The sequence below is a fragment of the Myotis myotis genome, unplaced genomic scaffold, assembly GCF_014108235.1.
Source record: "Myotis myotis isolate mMyoMyo1 unplaced genomic scaffold, mMyoMyo1.p scaffold_m19_p_3, whole genome shotgun sequence".
NCBI classification, from domain to species: Eukaryota; Metazoa; Chordata; class Mammalia; order Chiroptera; family Vespertilionidae; genus Myotis; species Myotis myotis.
This window is the reverse complement of record NW_023416335.1, coordinates 188,838,282-188,850,738: the sequence shown is the minus strand read 5'-3', so window position 1 is coordinate 188,850,738 and position 12,457 is coordinate 188,838,282. Positions and strand designations below refer to the sequence as shown.

The 12,457-nt window shown below is 42.6% G+C and overlaps 1 protein-coding gene across 2 annotated transcripts in view; it reads left to right on the top strand.

Moving 5' to 3' along the window:
• Window positions 1-7,095: 7,095 nt before the first annotated feature.
• BORCS5 (BLOC-1 related complex subunit 5) overlaps window positions 7,096-12,457 on the top strand; it is a 77,337-nt gene continuing 71,975 nt past the window's right edge. Inside the window, exons 1-2 of one of the 2 annotated variants that reach the window (XM_036297230.1) lie at window positions 7,096-7,192; window positions 9,047-9,190. In XM_036297230.1, coding sequence (XP_036153123.1) covers window position 7,192; window positions 9,047-9,190 — 145 coding nt within the window. In that variant the 5' untranslated portion in view covers window positions 7,096-7,191. The other variant, XM_036297229.1, reaches the window with a different exon arrangement.

The following is a 12,457-nucleotide window of genomic DNA, read 5'->3' as shown; positions in this document are numbered from 1 at the left end:
TGGTCAAGGGCATATACCTTGGTTGCAGGCACATCCCCCGTGGGGAGTGTGCAGGAGGCAGCTGATCGATGTCTCTTTCTCTCTCATCGATGTTTCTAACTCTTTATCCCTCTTCCGTCCTCTCTGTAAAAAATCAATAGAAAAATATATTTTAAAAAATGATATCCCTAACATTTTGCATGGTGACTGGTACTTAATGGGTACTCAGTAAATAGTTAACTAAAGTATATTTGTAGATTGAGTGAATGGAATAGAACTACTAGGGCATAGGTGGTAGAAGTGTGTTTTTCATCAATGCTCACTCCACCCCACACACCCATATACATGCAAACAAATGCAACATTATGAAACCACTGACAACTTGCCAAGAGGTCTGACCTTTGACAGTATCTCCGCCTTGGTAGGTGTGAAAGAGCTTTTAAACCTAAAGCACTTTGCAATTGTAGATTATTATTCTAGCCCTGATGAAGCCAACAGCTACTAGTATATCCTAGTTTTAACCAATCGCTATAGGAAGCATATGTTGACAAAGACTGCCCATGAATAATGGTCCATTGTGTGAAACTAACTCTTACTAGCTGTATTCAGAAGATGACCTACTCCTGAATTATAATAATATTGCAAAAACTTTAAAGAGTTACCAAAGACAAGGAAATTCCACAGTAATTTCATTGGAGTGATTTTCCTGATGCCACAATAGACTGATGTATAGTATATTTCAATTCTGCAGATGATATACTTGGGGGTCCAGGGTATAGAGAGGTCACATTCTTTGAATCTCCCTTAAGGATTAGTCCATACTAGGCACTAAATGGCCTTTCCCTCACTTAGAGACTTCAGATTCAATGTTTTGATATAATGAACCTGTTATCACTGAAGTGATATATCATTTTTTTCAGTTATGACAGTGAACATAATTTAAATAATGATGAAAATAATGATTAAGGAACTTTTCTATTAAAATGAACGAGGTGTTTAAATTTGAAATTATAGCCATTGTCTCCTCATTGCCTGAAGAGATTACTGATCCTCTTCTTCTTAGACTTAGGAGTCCCATTTCTGTGAAGGTATATTTTTTTAAAGTGTTTTACCCAGAAAACATGTATTAAACACCTGCAGGGGAAATTAAAGACCAGTAAGACACAGAATCTACCTTCAAGATGCTTATATTCAGTGGGGGAGGCAGGTGAATCAATTGTTGTGTAAAGAATAAATGTCATGATGGGAGATCCTAACTAAGGAAGCCCAGAAGAGGGGCATCTAATATGGACTTCTGATACAAGGTGCATAAGTTCAACCATTTTTTTGTTTTTGTTTTTAAAGACAATGTTTTTAGAGCAGCTTTAGGTTCACGGCAAAATTGAAGGGAGATTTGCCATATAACCTCTGCCCTCACACAAGCATAGCCTTCCCCATTGTCAACACCAGAAAGGTACATTTGTTACACTTTGTATACAAATGTAAAGTCCACATTTTACCTTATGTTCGCTCAGCTTTGCGCATTCGATGGGTTTGGACAAATGTGTAATGCCATGTATCCACCATTATAGTACCATACAGATCTCACTGCTCTAAGAATCTTCTGTCTCAGCCTATTCATCCCTTCCCTCCTTACCCCAGACCCTGGCAATCACTGATCATTTTATTGTCTCCATAGTTTTGCCTTTTCCATAGTGTCATATGGTTGGAATCACACAGTATTTAGCCTTTTCAGATTAGCTTCTTTCACTTAATAATATGCAGTTAAGGTTCCTCCATATCTTTTCATGGTTTTATCGCTCGCTTCTATTTGTCACTGGATGATAGTCTATTTTCTGGTTGTACCATAGTTTGTTTATCCATTCACCTACTGAAGGACATTTTGTTTGCTTCAAAGTTTGGGCAATTATGAATAAAGCTGCTATAAACATCTGTGTGCTGGTTTGGTGTGGATATAAATTTTCAACAAGTTAAATTTTCAAGGATGACGTTCAGTTAGCTAGATGGAGAGATGAAAGCTAACCATTCCAGACAGACAAAATAGCATGACTATTCAGGATTCAGGGGATTTCATCTCATATGCTAAATTTTAAACTTTATCCTAAAGACATGCTGAGTTATTGAAGGTTTTTAGTACAGCAATGACAGGTCAGAGACCTATTTAATATTCTAGAAAATTCTCTCTGCCAACCACATGTAGGATGGATTGCAGGAGGTGATGCCAGAGTCATTCCGTTTTCGAAGAAACGAGGAGACCCTGAACAGGACATAGAGATAGAAAAGAAATTAAGGCAAGAGGCTCTCTAGACTTGTGATTGGTTGATGTGGAGGTGAGGGTAAGCAGATTTCTGGCTTGGAGACTGGATGGATGGGTTGCCAGGCAATATAAAGCTGTGGGAGGAGGAGCTAGTCTGGAGTGGATTAGAGATATAATGAGTTTTAGAATACTTGACTCCTGGTTTTATCACTTATTAGCTACCACAAGCCCCTGCATTTGTGCCCTATACCCCTGGGGACACAGCATGTTCCAACATGCCTCCACCTACAGGCAAAAATTTTCCCTTACTGAAGTCAGTCCATAAAGTCTGTAGGTGCAGACACAGGCTACAAGGATCATGAAGAATCAGGGAAATATGTCTCACCAAAAGAATACAGTAAAATTCCAGTAACTGGCCCCCCAAAAATGGAGATCCAGGAATTGCCTGACAAAGAATTCAAAATAAATGTTCCAAAGATGTTTAGAGAGCTACAAGAGAACCCAGAAAAATAATTTAATGACATCAGCAAAACAATACAAGAACAAGATGAAAAGTTCAACAAAGAGATAAAAAGCATAAGAAACAAAAAACTGAACTGAACAATTCAACAGAGGGCTTCAACAGCAGACTTGACTAAACAGGAAAAAAAGATCAGTGAGCTAGAAGACAGGTCAGTTGAAATTACCCAATCAGAAGAGCAAAGAGGAAAAATAAATGAGAAGGAATAAAGCCTGTGGGACATATGGAACACTATTAGAGAAGCAATGTGTGTACATTTGGAGTCCTAGACGGAAAAGAGAGGGAGGATGGAATAGGAAGCTTACAAAGAAATAATAGCTGAGAACTTCCCAAAGTTCTGGGGAGAGATTTGGATATCCAAGCTAATATGTCATCCCAAAATTTCAATGCAAAACATTCTTATCCAAGACAAATTATAATAAAAATGTCTAAATCAAAGACAGAGAATTTTAAAAGGAGCAAGAAAAAATATTTTTCATACAAGGGAAACTTCATAAGTCGATGTCTTAGCCAGAGACCTTATAGATCAGTAGAGAACAGGATGATATATAGGGTGTTGCCAAAAAAACATACACACACTTTGAATAATTATAATGGCAGTCTTTATTAAAATACATTTCATTTTCAAAATTGAACTATCAGCTATTAAAGTGTATGTACCTTTTTGGGGGGCACACCCTGTAATTATCCATTTGTCAGTTGATGGACAGAATATCCCTTTTAGAATGAAATGTTCATCTAAAAAGAAGCATGAAAAACATCATCACATTAGCATGAAGTAGGTTATGGAACACAAGATAAATATACTTTGATCTGGAAGAGGGAGAACAAGAGCCAGCATATGAGTTATGCTCCCCCCATTACCTCCTCTCTCACCCACCCCAAATGAGGGCAGATATGGGAGGGAAGAGGCGGGCTGTCCAGGAGAGCAACATCATATTACCTAGTGGGCCCTTTCCCGGTCCTATCAGCCTGGTGGTTTGTGTACACCTGGACTACACCACCTTCTAAGAAGGAGTTTATTTTGATCTCTCAGGCAGTTTTTAGTTCTATCCTCACAGTACATTGAACTTGTATTCATTTGCACTTACTCCCCCACCCCCACTCCACCCCCAGTGCTATAATGCTGAGTAGAGGAAAGAGCCTGAGGTTTGAAATCAGACAATATTAAATACTAATTCTGCTTGGTGACCATGAGGAAGTTTCCTGTTTATGGGCCTCAGAGTTGTTGTGAAAATTAAATAAGATAAAATAGGGGAAATGCCTGAGATATAGAATAGAAGGGACTTAATCATTTAGTGAATTTGGCACTCTTTCTGAGATTATATTTACACTAGAGGCTCAATGCATGAAATTTGTGCAAGAGTAGGCCTTCCGGAGAAACCAAGATGGCGGCATAGGTAAACACCAGAGAATGCTGCCTTGCACAACCACTTCAAAAATATAACTAAAAGGCGGAACGGACATCACCCAGAACCACAGGAAAGCTGGCTTAGGGGAAATTCTACAACTAGAAGGAAAGAGAAAAGCATACCGAGACTCAGAGGAGGCGCAGTACGGAAGTAAAATACTAAGGTGTGGAGGTGCGTGCGGAACGGGCTGGCGGCTGAGGGCGCGGTTGTCATTTTCAATCAGGAGGGAGTCTCTGGCTCTGGGCTCCAGTTCCAGGCGAGTCTCTGGGGACCCAGACTCAAACGGGAGAAGCGGGACTGTCTGGCATCAGTCAGAACTCGAGGGCAGCTTTCTCTCCGAGGTACTTGCAGCGGTCGCTGGGACACTGTGAGGCAGAGCCTCTGGGGATGGGACTGAGAACAGCCATAACTGCTTGCTCCTCCTGCCCTGATGATACCCTGGGACCCGCCCTGCCCAAGCCCTGCACAGAGGCATTTGCTGGTTAGCCTCAGGCAAAGGCTAGATTAGCACCTCCCTAGAGGACAGAAGTTCTCCCACTGCAGACACAGCTGATTCTCACAGCCAGTTGGCCTGGAGGTCAAATCCCCCCCAGTGTTACCTACAACAATCAAGGCTTAACTACAACAAGACAGCGCACAAAGACCACTAGGGGGTGCACCAAGAAAGCATAAAAAATGTGGAGACAAAGAAACAGGACAGAAATGGAGGAAGGCAAAATGCTGGATATAGAGCTCAAAACCACACTTTTAAGGTCTCTCAAGAACTGTCTAGAAGCCGCCCATAAATTTAGTAAGGCCCTCGAAAAGACTGGTGAGACCACCGATAAATATAGTGAGATCCTCAAGAAATCTAATGAGACCCTCGATGTTGTGATAAAGGACCAACTAGAAATTAAGCATACACTGACTGAAATAAAGAATATTATACAGACTCCCAACAGCAGACCAGAGGAGCACAAGAATCAAGTCAAAGATTTGAAATGCGAAGAAGCAAAAAACACCCAACCGGAAAAGCAAAATGAAAACAGAATCCGAAATTACGAAGATAGTGTAAGGAGCCTCTGGGACAGCTTCAAGCGTACCAACATCAGAATTATAGGGGTGCCAGAAGATGAGAGAGAGCAAGATATTGAAAACCTATTTGAAGAAATAATGACAGAAAACTTCCCCTACCTGGTGAAAGAAATAGACTTACAAGTCCAGGAAGCGCAGAGAACCTCAAACAAAAGGAATCCAAAGAGGACCACACCAAGACACATCATAATTAAAATGCCAAGAGCAAAAGACAAAGAGAGAATCTTAAAAACAGCAAGAGAAAGAAACTCAGTTACCTACAAGGGAATACCCATACGACTGTCAGCTGATTTCTCAACAGAAACTTTGCAGGCCAGAAGGGAGTGGCAAGAAATATTCAAAGTGATGAATGCCAAGAACCTACAACCAAGATTACTTTATCCAGCAAAGCTATCATTCAGAATTGAAGGTCAATAAAGAGCTTCACAGATAAGAAAAAGCTAAAGGAGTTCATCACCACCAAACCAGGATTATATGAAATGCTGAAAGGTATCCTTTAAGAAGAGGAAGAAGAAGAAAAAGGTAAAGATACAAATTATGAACAACAAATATGCATCTATCAACAAGTGAATCTAAGAATTAAGTGAATAAATCATCTGATGAACAGAATGAACTGGTGATTATAATAGAATCAGGGACATAGAAAGGGAATGGACTGACTATTCTTGGGAGGGGAAAGGGGTGTGGGAGATGCGGGAAGAGACTGGACAAAAATTGTGCACCTATGGATGAGGACAGTGGGGGGGTGGTGAGGGCGGAGGGTGGGGTGGGAACTGGGAGGAGGGGAGTTATGGGGGGAAAAAAGAGGAACAAATGTAATAATCTAAACAATAAAGATTTAATTAAAAAAAAAAAAAAAAGAGTAGGCCTTCCTTCCCCTGGCTGCCAGCTCCAGCTTCCCTCTGGCACCCGGGACCCAGGCTTCCCTTGCAGCCCTGGCTTCATGTGGAAGGACAGAAGGACGTCCGGTCTAATTAGTATATTACGCTTTTATTATTATAGATATATAAAATCTCAGGGCATTTGCTTGAAATTTCTTGAAGCAAACAATAGAAATCAATTGCAAAGTTCTGAGAATCCCAGAACGTCCCAACTCTGATGGCATCGCATTGCTAGGTCAAAGTCCTTGACCTGCCCAAACTGCAGTTTCCACTCTGCATTACCTGTACTCCTTCCTCGCCTTTGCTTCTTTCAGAATGGCAGCTTGCCGGTAATTGTCAAAGTCTCCTAGAAAGTGCCTAGACTGGAGCGGCATCCACTTTCCTTTGAAGATGCACACATACCATTTTGTCTCACTTCCAGCTCCTTCTTTCACCATGGTATTTTTGGGATGGTCGTCCACTGCCACACGACCAGCTTTCAGAGCTGAAACAGGAGCTTTCCAATAGTGGTTCTCAACCTTCTGGCCCTTTAAATACAGTTCCTCATGCTGTGACCCAACCATAAAATTATTTTCGTTGCTACTTCATAACTGTAATGTTGCTACTGTTATGAATCATGATGTAAATATCTGATATGCAGGATGGTCTTAGGCGACCCCTGTGAAAGGGTCGTTTGACCGCCAAAGGGGTCGCAACCCACAGTTTGAGAACCGCCGATCCAGACAATTGTGGATTCAGACCCTGAGTCTACCTCTCCTTATCTGGAAAATAAAGTCTAAAAAAATACACATCTATTTTATAACGTCCTAACGATAGGGATAAAGTGTCGTGTGAATGATGCTTAAAGGTGACGGGTCAGTATAATAGCAAAGAGCTTATCCTTTTGGGCGGGTCTGGTTTTCGGGGTGTCGGGGCCCTTTAAGGGGGCGTCACCCTAGTTTCCTACGCGAATCGTCCCGCCCGTCCTGCGGCGGGAGGCGGCGGCCCTCTAACCCGGAACTGACGGCCGCGCGCCGCCGGCGCCGCCAATCCGCGTCCCGGAAGGAGCGAGCCGGCGGCGCGTGAGCGAGTGAGTGAAAGCGGCGCCGCCCGCAGGTGGCCGGCGCGGCTGAAGCCTGCCGTTCCCGCCTCTCTCTCCTTGGAATTCCTCCAGAGGAGGCGGCCGCGCTGCTCCTCCTTGCGCGTCCGTTCCCCAAACAGGGGCTCCCCACTCCCCACCGCCCGCGCCCCTACGCGGGCTGGGCGCTCCATCCGCACACAGCGCCCCGCTGCGGCGCCCCGACTGGATGTAGCATTCCCATCCCGCTCCCGTCCTGGCCCGTCGCCCCGCAGCCCAGCCGGAGCGGTGACCGCTTCCCCGCTGTTCGCTGCCGGTTGCTGCCTGCACCATGGGCAGTGAGCAGAGCTCGGAGGCCGAGAGCCGACCCAACGATCTGAACTCCTCAGGTCGGTGCCCTAACTTCCACCTTCCTCCACGCAGCCGTGTCGGCCTGCGGAGGGCGCTGCCTCCCAGCCCAGTGGGGTCTGGGACCGGCGGGCACGAACGCACCGAAAGCCCTCCCCGTGCTTTTTTTTTTTTTTTTAAGTCACCATCTGTCCTAGCCTTGAATCCCCTGATGAAGTGGGCGCCTGTGACAGCAGCTAAGCCAGCGTGGGCGCCCATCCCCATTATTTATTTTCAAAACAGCTGTCTCTCCCGGCCGCAGCCTATTGGAAAGATGACCTAGTTAATGATTGGCATTGGGACTCGGGTGAGATTTGGTTCTCGCAGTGGATAGATCGTAGACAGGACTTCTAAGAACAGGCTCCTTCTTAAAAACGGGTCTCAGAGCTTCCTTTTCAGAAGGGATGTGTGGCAGGTGTGCAGTCTTTTAACTCTTGGGTGCGTTAGGTAAATTACCAAGAGATTAAGAGATATTTCTTAGAGAGAGAGAAAAAAAGGGATTCTGGAAGAGTGAACGCCATGCCATAGGAGACTGCAGCCTCTAGGTGGCAGGGCAGTTCTGTGGCATCCCTAGATCGACCCTCGAGACCCTGACTGTGATGATGAGCGTGCAGATCTGCCTTATAGCGTGTAAAAGGTTTATTCTGGCCCCAGCCAGGAACATATTTGGGGAAAGGAAGATGTCTTGGACCAGTGAGTCCTTGATAGTTTGAATCACTTCCCTCCGAGTCGATTGCATTTTCCTAAGAGACCTGAAATTGACCTGCCTCGAGCGGTCCTCCAAGTTTCTGAATTTTGCCTCAGTCTGGAAGGGACCTACTGATTAGTTTTTACCTTCCTGGACTAATGCCTGTAACTTTAAGGGTGAGGGGGCTGGTGCCTCAGGAATACACCCATTATCTAGGGTTGAGTATCAGGGTTTGTCCCCATCCCCCCCTAATTAGGAACTGTTAAATATACTTGGTTTGCTGGGATGGGTGGCTAGACAGCTCTGCACCCGCAGTGCCACAGGGATGGGTCATGTATACCAACGACCTGTAGACCTCCAGTTCCTTTCCTAACCCCTTTTCTGCCGCTGTTGACTTTTGGCAAGTCACAGCCAAGTTTTGTGCCCTTATTTCCTCATTGGTAAAATAGGGACAGACATCAAGAAGAGCAAAGAAATAAAAATTAAAAACACAATTTGCCTATTCCTTTGTGTGCCAAATAATGAAATATTTTAAATTGCAAAAACAGTTTCATATATATATATAAATATATATATATATTCCTGTAATGTTTGAGTTTTTTAAAGCTATGATAGAAAATGGAGGTCCTCCATGATTCATTTCCCTTATGAGCCCCCATCGCAGGAAAAATCCAGTTGGCATTTTTTTGGGTATAAAAGTATTATTTTTAATAACTACAGTGAAACAGCTTTGGTGAGACAGAGGTGGCTAACGAACATGCAACTCCTGAGCGGTGTAATTTTATTTTCAGTGACTCCTTCTCCAGCTAAGCACAGAGCCAAGATGGATGATATTGTGGTTGTAGCTCAGGGCTCCCAGGCCTCACGGAACGTCAGCAACGATCCCGATGTCATCAAGTTGCAAGAGATTCCAACCTTCCAACCTCTTTTGAAAGGTAAGGGCTTGCCTTTTGACTTACCTGGACTTGCTGGAAAGGTTTGCATAGCCCCACTACTCTCCTCAGATATCTGTGTGCCTTATTCATCTCCTTTAGGTCTTCCCTTAAATGGCATCTTCTCTGTAAAGCCTTCCTTGACTGCCCTATTTAGAATTGCAGCCCTTCTCCACTTCTCCCTGCCTGTTTTTCTCTGTAGCACTTAATCATCATTGACCTACTGCATTGTTTATTTGGTTACGGTCTCTATTTTTCTACTAGAATGTGTGATGGCATTGGTTCCAAGTGTTAAATCCTCAGCACTTGGAATAGAGCCTGGTATAAAGTAGGGTCTGAATAAATGAGTGAATGAATGAATGATGTTGGAGTTAGCCCTTACCTGTTATATTTCCATGAATGGTCTGGACTATGGGTTGAGTAGTTCAGATCCATAGAGGCAATCTCCATGACCACTGATACACTTTTAATTAATTCTGGCAACCATATTGTACGAGAGGAGAGCGTATATATTGAGGAGGGAGAGTGTATACAAACCATCAGCTTTCTTGATTAGTGTATATTGAGGTAGTTACCTTTTACTATGCGTTGTATTGTTTATTTAATAATTTTATATTTCTGTTACTTTTACATTAGTAAATATATTAATTTATTTTGTTATTTTCATATCTCCATTAAGTACTGGTAATGATTTTCTGTTAATGGATTGGGGTTTCTACTATAAGAATCTCTGTCTCCCTCTCCCCTAAAATATTAGGACGTATAAATGAACATGAGGTACTGGTTTATTAACTTGGTACAATGTATAGTAATAGAAATCATCTTACATTTATATATTTTAAAAGCCCCTTTCCATACACATATCATTCCCTTAATTTTTACATCATTAAATATGTTTAAGTGATTTGTGCCAGATCAGATAGCTGCTGCTAGATTGAACTTGAACCTTCATCACTGATGTCAAATTCTATACTAGTTACACTATTCCACACTATACTTAAAAAACAAAAATATAAAAACAAATGGTGCTTTATAGATGGTCCATATATCAACTCATTCTTCCTAGCACTTCATCTGCTTTACTAATGAGGCAGTACAAGCTTTCATTCTGTTCCCCACAGTCCTTAGCAGGGGTGGGCAAACTTTTTGACTCAAGGGCCACAATGGGTTCTTAAACTGGACCGGAGGGCCGGAACAAAAGCATGGATGGAGTGTTTGTGTGAACTAATATAAATTCAAAGTAAACATCATTACATAAAAGCGTACAGTCTTTTTTTTTTTTTTTTTTTTTAGTTTTATTCATTTCAAATGGGCCGAGGGCCGTAGTTTGCCCACGGCTGCCTTAGAGTTAGACTTTGGTAAACTCTTCTGGTTCTTACATAAAATGACACATTACATTCTCTTTTTAGTTTTCATAATTTTGAGGAATGATGTGATTCTCCAAAGAAGCCAATGTTAATGAAATTTTCATCTCCACATATCCTTGTACAATAATATTAAAAGATATTACCTTTATCTTTAGAAACTTAGAGGTGGGAACTGGTATTCTCCCAGCGGTCGCCAACTGGTGGTCCGTGGACCACTGGTGGTCCGTGAGGTCTGAAAGGTTGGCAACCGCTGGTTTAAGGAAACCTTTCTACTCTGTCCCCCTGGAAATGCATGCAGTACTTCTCGCAGTCAGAATTTTCATGGCTGTTAGCTGCATCCTTTCTTCTAAAGTCTTCTAGTCCCTGGATGAGGCCTTATGTGACCAATTTTTTTCCCACTTTAGGGAAATACGAAAAACAAACAAGCAACAATAATTCCCCCAGAACTTTGAGATATACTGAATAATTTTCTGTGATTAATGTTTCTTTTTTTAAGTATTTGAAATAAGTCATATTTTGTGATAATAAATTGATCAGTAAGTGAAACATCTAGGAAAAGGCTTGGTATTAAGCCTTAATAGTGGTTCTCAACCTTCTGGCCCTTTAAAACAGTTCCTCATGTTGTGATCCCCAACCATAAAATTATTTTCGTTGCTACTTCATAACTGTAATTTTGCTACTGTTATGAATCGTAATGTAAATATCTGATATGCAGGATGGTCCTAGGCGACCCTGTGAAAGGGTCGTTCTACCGCCAAAGGGGTTGTGACCCACAGGTTGAGAGCCTCTGTATTAAGGGAAGCTGACTTCAGATTTAAAAAATCTCTGGGGATCCTGAAAGTGAATAGTTAATGAGGTGTAGTCAATGCAGTGCAGCTGGACTTGGTTGCACTGATTACCGAGGTTTTAATTGGGACTCGCTAGCTAGCTGTGTTGCTCTGGCTTTGTTTCCCGCCTCTGTGAACCTTGTGTGTTGAGAACATTGAGGACAGTTTCAGGAGAGAGGAAAGCTGGTGAGTAGCAGGTTGCAGTTGAGAGGTGATCTAGGATTTGGAAGGTAGAGAAGTCACTTGATAAGAGTGGCATGAAAGTAGAAATGGCAACATGTGACCATGGCCAGACTGCAGGAAACAAACAAACACATAAAAAAAACCCCAGTGAGCATTGAAGTTGATGCTCATGTTTCACTTGTGAAGTAAGTAGCAACATCCTGGACAGTGGAAAAGATAGGCAAAGAGGACAATTGGTGGAAATAATAAGTATAATTATAATAGTAGCTAATCCCCTCCCCCTCATGCCTCTGCATGATAGCTGTTATTCTTTTCATTTCGTGGATTAAAACATTGGTGCTCAGAGCTTAAATTCAGTGCCTGAAAGTCACATGGCTATACGTGATAGCCCATCTTGCAATGGCATCGGGACATCAAGTGTTTAAAAATTTTGTACATAGGAAGAGACTCAGTTCCCAATTCTAGCAAAGCCCATTGTTCAGATGTGGGCTGTAATAGGAAATAGAGTGGTGGGTGTGAGGTTGTTTGGACTTCTAGGTGCAGCATTTGTCGAGGTGCCTCCTGCTTTGACATTGTTCTGTCTGGTAATTTAAAGCCCTGCGGGCTGTCCGCTGGGCAGCTGCAGGGGCCACTCATCACTGTAGCTTTTATACTCAAATCTCTTTTCCCCTCTTTCCTGCTTTCAGGATGAGGCTATTTCTCAAAGTAGTAAAAGGGCCGCACAGTGAGGGCTCTACCCCCAGGTTTGATTTCAGAAAGCTTTTATTCAAGTTAATGACAGTTTATTCTTCCAAAACAATATATTCAAGTATTACACAGAGTTCACTATTGTTCCATAATGTCATATGATGTAATGCTGATGCTGGTGGGTGATCTGCAGAGGCAGTGGCCAG